General features: G+C 44.0%; 2 protein-coding genes across 5 annotated transcripts in view; both read left to right on the top strand.

Moving 5' to 3' along the window:
* The first annotated feature begins 4,183 nt into the window (after positions 1–4,183).
* On the top strand, positions 4,184–6,803 carry LOC108882240 (uncharacterized). 2 transcript variants are annotated; one of them, XM_018674627.2, is made up of 4 exons: positions 4,184–4,404; positions 4,953–5,228; positions 5,353–5,477; positions 5,622–6,803. In XM_018674627.2, the coding sequence occupies exons 1-4, from the start codon at positions 4,275–4,277 to the stop codon at positions 6,048–6,050; spliced, it is 960 nt and encodes a 319-aa protein (XP_018530143.1). In that variant the 5' UTR covers positions 4,184–4,274; the 3' UTR covers positions 6,051–6,803. The 2 variants fall into 2 exon arrangements, with proteins under 2 accessions (XP_018530143.1, XP_018530142.1); XM_018674626.2 differs by having other exon boundaries at positions 5,353–6,803.
* A 165-nt stretch (positions 6,804–6,968) lies between these two features.
* pex7 (peroxisomal biogenesis factor 7) overlaps positions 6,969–14,175 on the top strand; it is a 30,379-nt gene continuing 23,172 nt past the window's right edge. For 2 of the 3 annotated variants that reach the window (XM_051071640.1, XM_018674625.2), the window contains exons 1-6: positions 6,975–7,116; positions 7,401–7,575; positions 7,676–7,733; positions 7,816–7,966; positions 8,053–8,130; positions 8,217–8,325. In XM_051071640.1, the coding sequence (XP_050927597.1) occupies positions 7,461–7,575; positions 7,676–7,733; positions 7,816–7,966; positions 8,053–8,130; positions 8,217–8,325 (511 nt within the window). In that variant the 5' untranslated portion in view covers positions 6,975–7,116; positions 7,401–7,460. Of the gene's footprint in view, positions 7,117–7,397; positions 7,576–7,675; positions 7,734–7,815; positions 7,967–8,052; positions 8,131–8,216; positions 8,326–14,175 lie in introns of all 3 variants that reach the window. The other variant, XM_018674624.2, reaches the window with a different exon arrangement.

The following is a 14,175-nucleotide window of genomic DNA, read 5'->3' as shown; positions in this document are numbered from 1 at the left end:
TCTTTGCTGTTTTAGTTGCGTGTGCGTCACTTTGTCTTTGTTTCAGCAGACCATGAAACCCTGCTGGAGGACTGTTTGTTCTGGGAAGCTCCCAGGTGTGAATGTGTGAAACAGTGTGAATGAGACGAGGGGCATTCGTGCCCCGGATGAATAAAAATGTGGAGAAAAACAAGTTGAGCGCCAGTGAATGAGCAATCCTCCAGTTTATTCCCGAACAATGAGCGAGGAGGAGGACCATCTGAAATGCCACAGAAGAAGGAGGGAAGTCGGAGAAAAGGAGGAAGAGAGTGAAGGACTTGTAGAAAGAAAGGCCGCCCGTCGTTTCGTGACTGCTGGTGATTTAGTGGTAATTAATCAGAGAGAGCGAGAGACCTATAGAGAGTCAGGGGAGAGAGAGAGAACGAGAGGAGAGCAGTGCGAGGATGTTGGAGAAGCAGAAAGCAAGGAAGTGGTGCACGGTGGCTGGAGTGTGTGTGTGTGTGTGTTTGTTGATTCAGGCGACGAGCGGCACAACAGTGATTGTTTGGTTTCTGAAGTCAGATTCTCAGAGCTTTAAATACTCTGACCCACCGCTTTACTGGAAACACTGTGACAGGTTCACTGACTGGCAGAATGTTAAAAGCAGGGAGAGTGACTTACTGACTGGTTTACCAGCTTACCAGAGGTTAACATGGAGTTTTTACAGAATATTTCTACGTACATTTTATTTTGAAACCAAACCCACATTAACCAGAATATAATAAATATAACTCTCACCGTCCCCTCGTCTCACTGTTTCTCTGAATCTCTACATGTGTGTTAATCTAGTGTTTGTCACCAACACACAGTTATGTACACACACACACACACACACACACACACACAGGTTGACATCTCCACTGTAAACTGTCACCTGCCACATTCTCAGCGTTCCTGACGTTCCTTCCTCTTAATCTTTATGGGACAGTCATGTAGACACCTGACTGTGTGTGTGTGTGTGTGTGTGTGTGTATCATGTGTGTATCATGTGTGTATCATGTGCTCCTGGGTGTGTGTGTGTGTGTGTCCTGGCTTGGCTTTGATGTCCGTTTTATGTCTTTAGTTAATTTAGTTTAGCTAAATTTTAGTAAATTTAGTTAACACACACACACACACACACACACACACACACAGTCTGAAGCTCCACCCAGTGTGTGTTCGGCTGATGTGAGATCAGTTTTTCAGCCTCCCTGATCTGTATCTGGTCAAAAAGTTTCCTGCTGCAGAAAACATGGCTGCTGTCTGGCTGCACCCTGCAGTGTCTTCAGGGCTGAGCTTCAATATTCAACTTGAAAATGTCTCACATCGATTTACTGAAATAAAAACATCTATCTGTGACTTCATCCTGCTCTTTCTTATCATTCTGTCTCTTAGGGTTTGAGATTAACAAGCCAACAACTGGGGGGCCTGCCCCACCCCTGAGCCAGGCTAGCTGTTTCCCCCAGTCTTTATGCTAAGCTAAGCTAACTGGCTGCCTGCAGTAACTTCATATTTAGTGTACAGATCAGAGCGTGAGGTCGAGCTGCTTCTCTAAACCAGAAAGCGAATAAGTGTGTTTCCCAAAATGAACTGTTCCTTTAAGATCATGTGAACTGACGTCAGTTTGTTCATTTATTACCAGGACGACGCTCAGAGACATTACAGAAGGTATTTTCTTCAGCTGAGAAAGTATGACGATGAGAACTGTGTGTGTGTGTGTGTGTGTGTGTGTGTCCAAATAGCAGAGAGGGGTGTGTGTAATTAAATCTCCTCTGGCCAACACTGACCCATTTCTCAGCCTCGTCTGCATCTGTGTGTGTGTGTGTGTGTGTCTGTGTGTACAGTAAATGTGTGCATGTGTGTGTGACGTACGTCTGCTCCCACGTCCTGGTCACACCGTTCCCAAGACGCTGCCAACACCCTGAGGCGCTCACTTTACTGTCACACACACACACACACAGAGCTGCTGCTGTCTGCTGACCGCCCTCCACCACACTGTTGCATAACACGAGAACAGAGAGAGAGAGAGGAGAGGAAACGAGGGAGAGGAGAAAGAAAGTGAGGCTGAGAAACAAAGAGAAGAAGGGGAAAGAAATGTGATACGAACAAAGAGGAAACAGGAAAAAGAGAGAAAACAAAGAAACAGAGCAGTTTCAGCTGATGTCAGGCTGCACTTCTTTCAGCTCTGCTCTGCTTTGTTTAGGGCTGTTTATGGACAAAAAGGTTCTGTCATTCATTTCAGTTATAATCTTTAGAATCTGTCTCACTGACGGACAGGGACACATACAGACCGGTTCTGAATATGATCCAGTCTGAGTGTTCACAGTCGGACATAACGAGGAACTTTACCTGAGATGGTTCCTCGGTGCTGCACACCTCTGCATTCAGGATCTCTGCAAACTGTTTTCACTTTTCAGCACAAAACGTCTCTGCATATAAACAGCAGAAGCTGCTGGTTGTCGTCCATGTTTGTTTTGCTACGGGAACATGTGAGCGTTGGGGTTCTTGCAGGATTTGTGGAGTCGTCCTGTCGATACTGAGCAGCGGTCGAAAGGTTTATTCTCCTTTGTGACGTCAAAGACTAAAAAAACCTGTGGGAGTCTGGATGGTCTGTCCCTTCATAGACCCACATCTTCAGTCTGTGGTTTGTGAGGATTTCCTGCTGCTGCCCAGTTCACTTCTCTGACCTCTGGAGGCTCTATTTTTAGACTCGGTGACCTTTGACCCCTGCTGCTTTATTTAGGCTAATAAACAGTCTGGGAAACTGGAAGGGATTTCCCCAACTCACTGTGTGTTCTTCACTGTGTCTGTGCATCACATCAAATGTTCATTCTGCACGTTTCTGTCAGTGTGCACTTCTCCTGTATTTAAAATGTACATACTGGAACTGTATTAGTCTCTGAGGTTAAAGTTTTTACAATCTAAAATCAATAAATCAATGAATAAAATGGGAGAGAGTCACAGTAACGCAGCATGCTGTATCACCTGACACCCACTGGGAAGTTACTTTATATTTATATCAGTTTCTCTGGTAATTTATTAGATGGATAGATGAATGAAATGAATATGACAGGATAGGACCTCATGATCGAGAGATCCAGTCTTCAGTCAGTCAGTGATGTTTTACAGGAGGACTGAGGACCAGGTGTGTTTGAGGAGTCTTTTCTTACATCTGATCCCCACAGTGAACTCAGGTCTGGAGGCTGAGTTCAGGACTTGTTGGAGCGATGACGCCTCCTAGAGGAAACTAGTGAGACTTACAATCCTCCTTGTTTTTCATGAGCAGCAGGTTCCTTTGGATTTGGAAAGTTGCTGTTGACACTGTGTGCTGCAGCTGTGTCCGCTCTCTGTGGGATTCACATGAGCTGTTGTTGTGTGTATTGTTGTTACTAAGTGTGGCTCAACCAAAGCTGCTGAACGCTGCCCAGCTCTCAGCCGCTGGGACATCCTGCTGCTTCCTGTGTCTTTGTAGCTGAAGGTATTCACAGGGAGTTATGCTAATGTCCTGTAGCATCAGGCCACGCCCAGATGAAACACCACGAAAACAAATGCTGACGACGGCTCAGCGAGCCAGTCAGAGCTGAATGTGGAAACAAAGTCAAAGCAGGGTGCAGACACGTCTGAGAGAGACGTCCTGTCTCTCTGTATCACAACCCTCACCCTAACCTAACCCTATGTCACAGTGCTGTTATGATTCATCCTGTCTGTACTGAGCAACCAAAACTGTCCCAGTGTAAATTGGGAATCATGTACTGAGATAAACCTCAGTAAAAGCTGACATCTGGATTTAGGCCTTTAAGTCACTGTCGGTGAATATTTTGTCCATTTCTGATACAGGACGTTTAAATGGAACCAAAACCTTTGACTTTCTTGGTCTAAAACATGGCATGGTGACTTATACAGGAACAGTTCAACATTTTGAGGAAATAATTATAATATTGGTGTTTTTATTTTATTAGTGAAAGTGTCCAAAGAGAGAGAGAAAGATTAAAACACAGAAAGATGAAAACAAAAACAGACGATAATTAATTTAAAAAAAAAAAGAATTGAGAATTACGACAATGAAACAATAAAATTATAAAAAATAAAACGTAAGTAAATGCAGATGAATGAAAAACAATAACATTGCGCACATTTTATGCAAATGAGCTGTGACGCGCGGAACCGCAGCCAATAGCGTTTGTTTACATTCGAACCGGAAACGGAATCACACCGTTGTTTTTTTCCTATTCCTCTCGCTCCGTTGCTTCGGGCAGGTACAGAAGTTTCCAACAAACATGGAGTACAAACTGATCATGGCCGTCTCCGGCTTCCCGAGTCTCTACGACACAAACTCACTGACCTACCGGGACCTGAACATGAGGGCGGACTCGTGGAGGCAGGTCGCGGAGATCGTTGGTGTTCCCGGTGAGAGGCTCAAGTTTTCTACCGTTTAACGGCGAAAAAACAACCGCGCGGTGAAGTCGACGTGATGAAAAAAGTCACCTAAACGATGCAGTGTTGATGTGGCCAGACAGATACACTCCAACAAAACATTTTATTTATGTAATTTAATCTAATTCCCTGATGAAAAAGATCAAAACAATACGTGTCCGTGTTTAAATACGTTCCGACTGTCAGTGGTTTTCAGCTCCGAGCTCATTGGTTCCTACTGAGGCATAAATCTGAAACAACAGCACAGTTACACCGAGTTATGAAGGTTTTAATGTTCAGTGTGTATTCACACTGTTTCAGAGGCGTTGGCTTTTGGAGGATGTAAATATTAAAATCAAATATATTTGGTTTAAAATGTTTTTATTTTTGTACAGTGAATCTCTGTGGCTCAGAGGAAGAAGACAGGTTTTATTACACACAGGACGTGTTAGTGGGAGACGTAGTGCTGGTTTTGGTCTTTTCCTGGGGCCTGTTGAAAGAAAAGTAAAGTGAACGTCTCGTTTTCTTCATGTGTTGTTCAGAGTCTGAATGCAGGAGGAAGTGGAAGACTCTGAGAGACCAACACAGGAGGGAAAGGCAGAGAGAGAAAGAGAGACGTGAGAGCGGCGTGGGGCTGTTAAACTACAGGCCGTGGAGATACTCGTCCATTTTGTCGTTTTTAAACCCGTTTATCGACGCCAGAGCTGCAGGCACCAACGGCTGGGCTCTGGACCCGCAGCCCTCCCAGCTGCACTCGGCTGAAATGGTGGGCTGCAGTACGACCACAGAGACGAGGAGCGACGACGACGAGAACTACGGTTCGTAGATGAGATGTTTTGTTGTTTGTTTGTTTTGTTTGTGTTGTTGTTTGATACTTTGACTTACGTAAAGGATCTGAATAGTAAAGAAAATCCAGTGTAATAGTTTTATCTGTCTTTCAAGGCTTCGCTGTAGCAGACGCAACAACAACATCATCGTCATCGTCGTCCTTCTCAGAGTTCGTCCCGAGGAAGCGACCGTCTCCCGCCAACGGAGACGCTATCAGACTTAAAGAGGCAAAGATTGAGGTGACCTCAGACTCTGCTGCTAAAGACGACAGCGTGCAAACACAGCACGTCCAACATGCTAACATGAAGGAGCTGTTTGAGATGATGATGCAGTCAGTTACAGCTTTGGCCACATCCTTAGTTTCTCCACACTCTTCCTCACAGCCCTCGGATCAGCTGATGCCTCCCGCTGTCCCGCAGCTTGATCTCCAGCACCGTCAGGCTGTCTGCAGCCCGCCGCCGTCCAGCACGACATCCAGGCTCAACCACCTGAAATCAGAGGAGCAGGAAATTGTGGTGACTGAGATTTTAGATCACACGGACGAGGAGGAGGAGGAGTGCGGCGTGCCGTCCAGACCGACTCGAGCCAAGAGGAAGAGCAGCGACAGTCTGCTGGAGGAGTACCTGAGGAGGATGGAGACCAGGGAGACGCAGAGGAACCTGGATGTGGATCAGAGAGACGATGTTACTCTCTTCCTGCTGAGCTTGGCTCCAGCCATGAGAAGACTTTCTGCAGAAAAGCAGTCGTTGGTCAGAACCAAGATACAGCAGCTTCTGCACGAGGCTGAGTTTGGTGCTACGAATTTTCAGTGATCCCAAACTGTTTTATATTTGACTTTTTTATCAATACTGCATGGATCACATTCTACAGGACGTCAATAATCAGACAGAGAAGTTTTCTCTTTTTTATTATACTGTAGCTGAACTTCTCCTTTCCTATGTTTTTGGTGCCATTTATAATAAAATCCTATTGTAACAGTAATCTGTGTTTTGATTTATGAATTATTCTTCAAAGTGAAGTAAACACAGTTTTTCTTTATATGTGGGAAAAGCTGTTATTTGAAGGTCAAATGGTTCCATGATGTTGCTTTAAAATGTGAAATAATCTATATTTATTATATGGAATGCAGTGGATGTTGAGTTTAAACAGTAGGAAAGATGTAACCGCAGCCTACAGGTCACAGTGTCAGACCTCACTCACAGCGTTAAACCCTGGAACTGTTTTCTCTCTGTTAGGAGCAAAGTAAATGTTTCTTAGATGAGCAGCCATCTAAGTGATTTATAACAGGCACCACACAGTTTTAACATTTCTCACTGTTTGATGATGTTTTACTGACCAACCGATTAAAGAAGTTAATTAATCAGATAATAAGGAGGATTTATTATCAGAGTGACAAGTGCAGACAATCAAGATATTTAGACAGTAACTGTCCAATCAGTGTCAGATTTAGTCTTTGTTTGTTTGTTTGTTTGTGGCTGATAAATGACACCAAGAAGAAAAAGATAAAATGGTGTGATTTCCTAACAAATGTTCAAATGCAAATAAAATATGAATATTCTTAATAATACTGCTTCAGCCAATGTATTATTATCATTAGTATGAACGAGTTTGATAAATAGTTCTTGTTTTTCAGTTAAAAGTGAACGGCTCTGTTGAATCCAGTGGGAACACCGCCCTCTACCGACGCCTCTCTACAATTAGAGTTCAATCCGGGTTAGTTGGTCACGTGATAAAAACACGGAAGTGGTGAAAGGTGCTGTACAGTAAACAGTGAGAAGCAGAGGAGCTGCTGAGCGGGAGAAACGTCTTCACTAATGGATTTCTGAACCGGTTTACAGATGTTTTAACACGTCGACTCAACGTTAAACTGTGAAACTGGTTAGTTATTAATTAAATTAAATTAATTTATTTATTTTATCTGTGTTAACTGCGACGTTTGGCTGTTTTCGTGTTACCTGCTACGGTGGAGGTCAACATCAAAGATGTTCATGAATGGTTTTCATCTGTTATTTAAAATTAGTGGCAGCAGTGTTCCAGTCAGCCCAACAGTCTACTGTTGTTCTCAGCTCACATGTTACAGAGACAGAAGTTTCAGTGAAAGAAAAGAGTTCAGTGTTTTCTCCCACAGCCTCCTCCTCTCTGACTTTCTGTTTTTCCAGCAGGTGGCTCTGTGGGGCTGCAGGTAGCTGCTGCTGCTGCTGCTGCTGCTGCTGCTGCTGCTGATGATGATGATGAAGGTGTTTCGCAGTCCGGCCCGTCACGGCTACGCTGTGGAAGTGTCTCCGTTCATCCCCAACAGAGTGGCCTGTGCTGCCTCCCAGTACTATGGACTAGCTGGTCAGTACAGTCGTGAGTGACGACACCGTTTCCTTTCACTTTTATCTGTGAGTGATGTTTTTAAGAATATGGTAAAATGAATTAAATAAAATGTTTGTAGGTTGTGGTGCTCTTCTGGTCCTGGATGAGACGGAGTCAGGAGTCTCTCTAGTGAGGAGGTACATTTTCTCTTTTTTCATATTTTAAGATTTTCAACATAATGTTAACAGCTGTTTCTGTGTGTGTGTGTGTGTGTGTCAGCTGGGAGTGGAGTGACGGTCTGTTCGATGTGGCGTGGAGTGAAACCAATGAACATGTCTTGGTTGCCGGGGGTGGAGACGGCAGCCTGCAGCTGTGGGACATAGCCAATCACAGCGCTCCGCTCAGGGTGGCCAAAGAACACACACAAGAGGTATGACACACACACACACACACACACACACACACACACTTGTTCATAGAAGGCTGCTGTATCTGACTCTGGATGTGTGTGTGAAGGTGTACGCTGTGGACTGGAGTCAGACCAGAGGAGAGAACCTCATCGTCTCTGGGTCGTGGGATCACACGGCCAAAGTGGTGAGATGTTTGTCTTTGTGCGTCTTTTTCAGTCCTCTGTTTCTTCTCTCTTCTGACTGTGATGTGATTTGTTCTGTTCCTTCCAGTGGGACTCTGCTCTCAGCCACTCACTGACTACTCTCAGAGGTCATGAAGGGGTCATCTACAGCACCATTTGGTCTCCTCACATCCCAGGATGCTTTGCCTCAGCCTCAGGTAAGACCTGAGATTATTCTGCTGTGAATCTGAACCTCAGATTGCTTCAGACATCTGTGAAAACTGAATGTAATGATTTCAGTTGTGCTCAGTATGAGGTTAATATTATCTCACCACAAGGTGGCGGTGTTGCAGTGTTGATGTTGTGTGAGCAGTTTGCTGCAGAGATTCTGAAATTCTCACTTCACTGAGGAAAGTTCAGGTTGATCTTCTGTCACTGACTCAAAGTTTGAAGTCAGAGTCACAACCGGTTTCCATGTTTCAGCCTCTGCAGTTTAAAGAGGATGTTGAGGTGACACATGGAGGATCTTTAAAGGTGGTTTGCTCTGAGTCTGATCTGGAGCTGTAGCAACTTCTTCATTATCCACAAAAACAAGTTCCAGCTTCACATTTCCACTGATTCATGAAAGGTTTTATATGATGACTTTACTTTGTAAGCGTAGGTTTAACTATAAAAGATCTTTATTATTCCCACAGTGGAGAGAGAGTGCAATATTAAGAGCAGCAGTGAATAGAAATGAATAAACAGAAGTAATTAACAAAGTGAGTGAGATCAGTACATGTGAATAAATACAAAACAATCATAAAATAAATCCATGAATAAGTGAGATGAACTGGTTCAGACTCAGCTGCTGAGATTGCATTATTGCACCTAGGAGGTATTGATGTTGCACAGTTGAGTGTACATGTACTGCTGCATTATTGCACACAGTCACATTATTGATATCACACATGGGTTATTGTCAGTTTTGGTGTGAGCGGTCCGTTAGGAGCAGTGTTGATTGTGGCCTGATGTTACAGTTTGTAGCTTGAGTGTGTAAAACCTTTACTTCATTCTTACACAACTAAACAGAGGTCTCAGTCATATTACCTATTATATTTACTATATTACCTCTCACTGGGTGTAAATGTTCTGTAAAAACTGAAAATGCAGAACTTGAGAGGAAAAGATCAGAGTAAAGTGGAGGTAGACCTGTGGTGGTGGTGAAGCTCCTCCTCCTCCTCCTCCTCCTCCTCCTCCTCCTCCTCTTGCTCTATCGAGGAAGTGAGCGTTTGAATCGGTATCGGCGTCATTCAGAAGACCATTAAGTCAATGAGTTTGTGCCCGGAGGGAGAGCTGGGATTATCTTATCCGTTTGCGTGGGAGCGTACGATAACTTTATCAGAGGGGAGGAGCCGTGCGTTTCATCAGCTCTCTGATCAGATTGTCGAGCAGCTGGAATCAAATGTGCGGCAGCTGTCTTTAGTTCAGTATCACTGAAACTAGTTGGCTAATGAGTTTGGGTTAATTGGTTTGTGAGAGCGAGCGGAAATCTCTGATGAGATTTTATAACCAGGGAGATGTTAAGCTCCTGTTGCTCTGGGGTTGAAGTGTTTTTTTCTTCTTTGTGAGACATCAATTAAATTTATGCACAATTTTTATCAAACTTTCATTTTCAGTTTTGTTTCTACAACCTTAAATAAAATGATCCAAAAGTAAAATAACACACTTGTTAAAACAGCCAGTGTATCACAACACTAACGACGTACGTGCAGTTTTATTTGAAGTCATAGAGTAGTTTAATTCATAATTCAGAGGTCAGGTGTTATTTGTTGAGTTTGAGCTCATTAGATCTGAGCAGACTGAGCTCAGATCAGATAAGTCCTCCACTGCAGCTCTGGAGCTCTGCAGCTAACTGATTTACTGAGACCTGACCGTCCACCTCCATGTTCACTGCTGCACCCAGATCAGCTCTGTCACAGCCGACTCACAGGAGAGCTCAGGTCCATTTAGTGATAATGTAAATAAAAATCAGAAACACCTGAACACTTCATTAAATATGTACTTTATACCGTGTTGTAATCAGCAGTGACTTTGCCTCCAGAGTCACTGAAGACCTGAGTGCAGACTGAATTATTTGGAGTGTGAAAAAGCTCAGTGAGAGGAGAGCTGTTTGTCACAGTGCCCAGTTGATGAGTGGTTTACTGCAGCAGCCTGAGGTGAGGGTCAGGAGCTCCACTCTGCTTCCTGACCTGCAGCAGGAACTAATGACCCTGTGTGTTTATCTCTCTGTGTGTCTGTGCCACCTGCTTCAGCTCAGTGCAATTAAGCTGAATCCAGTTCAGTCGTTTGTCTTGTTTGTGCTCTACTTCCTGTCGGTGTTTCATTTCTCTCTGTTTTTCTTTCCCCTGAAGGTTCACTCTGACTTTCCTTCAGTTGAAATCAGGGCATGAAGGGACGGGTCAGATGAAGATGATCATAAAGTACTGAGCACAGACTTGATGCAGTTCAGTCTGAAATGTCAGGTGAAGTTCAGCTCAGTTCAGAAGTAAATATCAGTCGACATGTTGCACTGTTTCTTTGTCACCATGTCAGATTAGACAGTCACAGTGTGCAGTGTCTGATTGATCAGATTGATCCTGACCAATCACTGAGTGTGTCGAACCAACAGGTGGTCATATAACCATATCACCATGTTTACACTCTGTGGTGTCACAGTCTGAATGAATCTGAACTGTGCTGAATAAAGAAGTGAAATGACTTAATATTTCAGCTGAAGATAAAATAATCAAACCTTCAGTGTGCTGCTCTACAACAAACTAATCATCCTTCATGTTGATTTGTCACCACATTTTCTAACCGTCACAACAAAGTCATGTTATCATGAAACGTAGCGTCCAGCTGTGTGTGAGAGCTGTGGCTCTATCTGTTCTCCCAGTGGCAGCTCTGTCTGTGTGTTTGTGTTTTGTCACCAGCTGAATGATGTTTTTACAGAACACTGACACACAGTCGTTCTGTTAATCATACCTGTGTGTTTGTGTTTGTACCAGGTAGTGTCTGGTTAAATAATTGATAGCAGGCGTCCATCACACACACACACACACACACGCTGTCATAGTTGTGTTGTTGTTGTTCACCTCTTTGAAAGTGGCTGTGTTACGTCCTGGCCTGAGGGGAAACTGTAACTGTCCTCTGTGTTTCCCAGAGCAGACTCCAGGATTCATGGCTGAATGAAATCAAGCTGCAGTAAGCACACATAACCAACATAACCTGTACAGTTATTATCAACATTTCAGCCTTACTGTTTCATGTCCAGATACTCCTCTGTAGATCTGTTACTGTGAGCTTTAAAATGAGATGAGCATTTATTTAATTATTTGTTGATGACTCCACAGTGATCTCACTCTGTAGTTTTCTGTGTAATTATCCAGGAGAGGCAGACCTGCAATGATTAGCTGATTCATCGGTTGGATCAATAGAAAATCTATATTATAGATACGTAAATAAAAAGTAGGAGCCATCGAGCCAGGCATGGTGGATAAAGTAGAGGGACCAGAGGACTGATAGAAAATACAGAGTCACAGCCTATCTGAGGTTTCACAGGCCACATTAGGAGCAATCAGCTGTGACACACACATGACCAGGAAGGCCTCAGAGCTGCTGCTGATACAGGACTCTGCAGGCCTGGTCAGAGCTGTCATGAGAGGACGGCAGCGATCAATAGAGAGAGAGAGCGTCCTGATATAACATGACTTCAGAGTTTTACTGAATCAATAAGTCGTGATAATTTGCTAACACACACTTTTACTCCACATGGTCGATTCACTTCAGATGGGAAAAGAGAGGAGGTGTTAGTGAGGAGAGAAAAACAACTCATTCTTTAATTCTTTTTTTGCTGGACGTTAAATGTTCGTCTTTGGCTTAATGACCCAGGTGATGTCAGTGAGCCATGATCAGTTATTGATGATTGGAAAGGAGCTGATCATAGTGAATTGGGCCGAGTGCTCACGTTTGGTCTTTTTGTTCATCAGAACGTTCAGCGGCAGACGTTACAACCTTAACGTATTTCTCAGAGTGGGAAGTGAAAATGTTTTCTGTAGGTTTGTACAGTGTCTAAAATCAGCCCTCTTCACCTTTGCTGTTGCTTCACAGGTAAATCAAGTCCAGAAATAAGAAACTGCTACTGCAGCGTCTGTGTGAGACTTACTGCAGCTTCTCTAAAAACAGGATGTCTGACATGAACGTGAAGTCTGGATCAGGAGGGGAACTGAAATGATGATTCAGTCTTATTATCAGGCAGTGAGTATCATTTAGAAGGTGTTTGTAATGGCAGCAGTCAGAGTCCTGTGTGTGGTGTAGTAGATGCTGGGTGTTAAAGATGGATGTATGGATGATGGGTGTAATAGTGTAGTTCCCAGTTTCATGGCAGGGGACTAAAGCAGGTCCCAGTGGTGGTGCAACTGACCGGGGGAAAGAGAGTCGACCTTTCAGTAGTCCATTTAAAGTCAGCTATCTCAGTGGAGCGGCCCTGTAAACCCACAGAGGACTGTGCTTTCACTGAAATGATAAAAGTGAAGCCAGGCGCAGCTGGAGGAAACTTGGTGTTCAGTCACAGCGTCCCCAGATAAAGGTTGGAAATAAATGGAAGTGTTCCCTGGTGCTCAGAAAGCCGTGGCTCTGCTGCTGCTGTGCTGTTGTGATACATTCGTTTGTCTCCTTGACCTGAACTTACTGAACTCTGGGGCCCTGCAGGATTCCAGCCTCCAGCCTGAAGCCACGAAGCAGGAGATGATGTGTTGGAGAAACACAAGGCTTCAGCTTGAGGTTTGGAGTGTGACACTGAAATGTTGCTTTCTAGTTCATTGGTAATTGTTCTAATTCTTGTAAAATAATTACTTTATTTAAATCGTTAGACTGGTCACATGATGCCCACCGGCCCTACAAAGACTTCCTGTACACAGTCATCACAATACAAAGGCCTGTTAAATAATAAGTGGGTTTCCATCCACCTGCAGCCTTACTCACCTTTAACCTTTAACCAGAAACATCTCTATATCTCTCTACCAGACTCCATTGATAAAAACAGGGATTTAACCAGGAGCTGCTGGAATACCACTGCCTCCATCTGTTAGTGTGTCTGTGTTACTGTGGGACTTTCAGTGGTGGAAGAAGTAATCAGATACTTTACTGAAGTAAAAGTACCACACAGTAACACAGACACACTAACAGATGGAGGCAGTGGTATTCCAGCAGCTCCTGGTTAAATCCCTGTTTTTGTCAATGGAGTCTGGTAGTTAGACAGCGATGTTTCTGTGTGTTCTCTGCAGGACTTCTAACCATAATGTTGTCAGAAACTTCTAAGAACAATCCAGATATGTTTGACCCTGTCAGTCATTTACTCCCAGAAACAAAATAAAGGCCAGGTTTAAAAATTCCAGACTTATCCTAATGTATTAGCTTTTTGTAGCTTTTTCTCTAATAACAGGTCAGAAACATTCAGTCGGCCACGACAGAGAGAGATTACATCACACAAAGATCACGTTGGAACATTTTTTATTGAACATAAAACATGACACTACACAGTGATGTGTTATTCTGGTGGGTCTCATGGATGAGTGGATGGATGGATGGATGATAATGAGTTGTCAAACAGCACTAGCTAGCATCAGTGTACGGTGGAGAATTGCTGCCTTATCTCCCTGTGGAGGCTTCCCCTCTGGTGGCGTTTAGCGGTTAGCATGAGAGGCCACTGCTGACTTTGAAGAGAGAGAGAGAGAGAAAGACAGAGATATGGGGAAAGCAGGGGGCAGATGGCGTCTCATTCCGATAAGCTTATCGGGGTTTCCCATGCTCCTCTCTGCCTCTCCTCCTCACATCTTCTCATGTTTCTCCTCCTCCTCCCCCTCTCTCTCCATCCCCCAGTTTGGTTCAGCGCCACACAAGATCACAAGATCCCCTCCTCCAGGATCAGCAGGAGAGGAGAGGATACGAGTGTGTGTGTGTGTGTGTGTGTGTGTGTGTGTGTGTGTGGTGCCAGCTCGTCTCAGCTCAGCAACAAATCAGAGCCTCAGTAAACAACAACAACAACA

This window comes from Lates calcarifer, linkage group LG7_1, assembly GCF_001640805.2.
Source record: "Lates calcarifer isolate ASB-BC8 linkage group LG7_1, TLL_Latcal_v3, whole genome shotgun sequence".
NCBI classification, from domain to species: Eukaryota; Metazoa; Chordata; class Actinopteri; family Centropomidae; genus Lates; species Lates calcarifer.
This window is presented reverse-complemented; position numbering and strand designations above follow the sequence as displayed.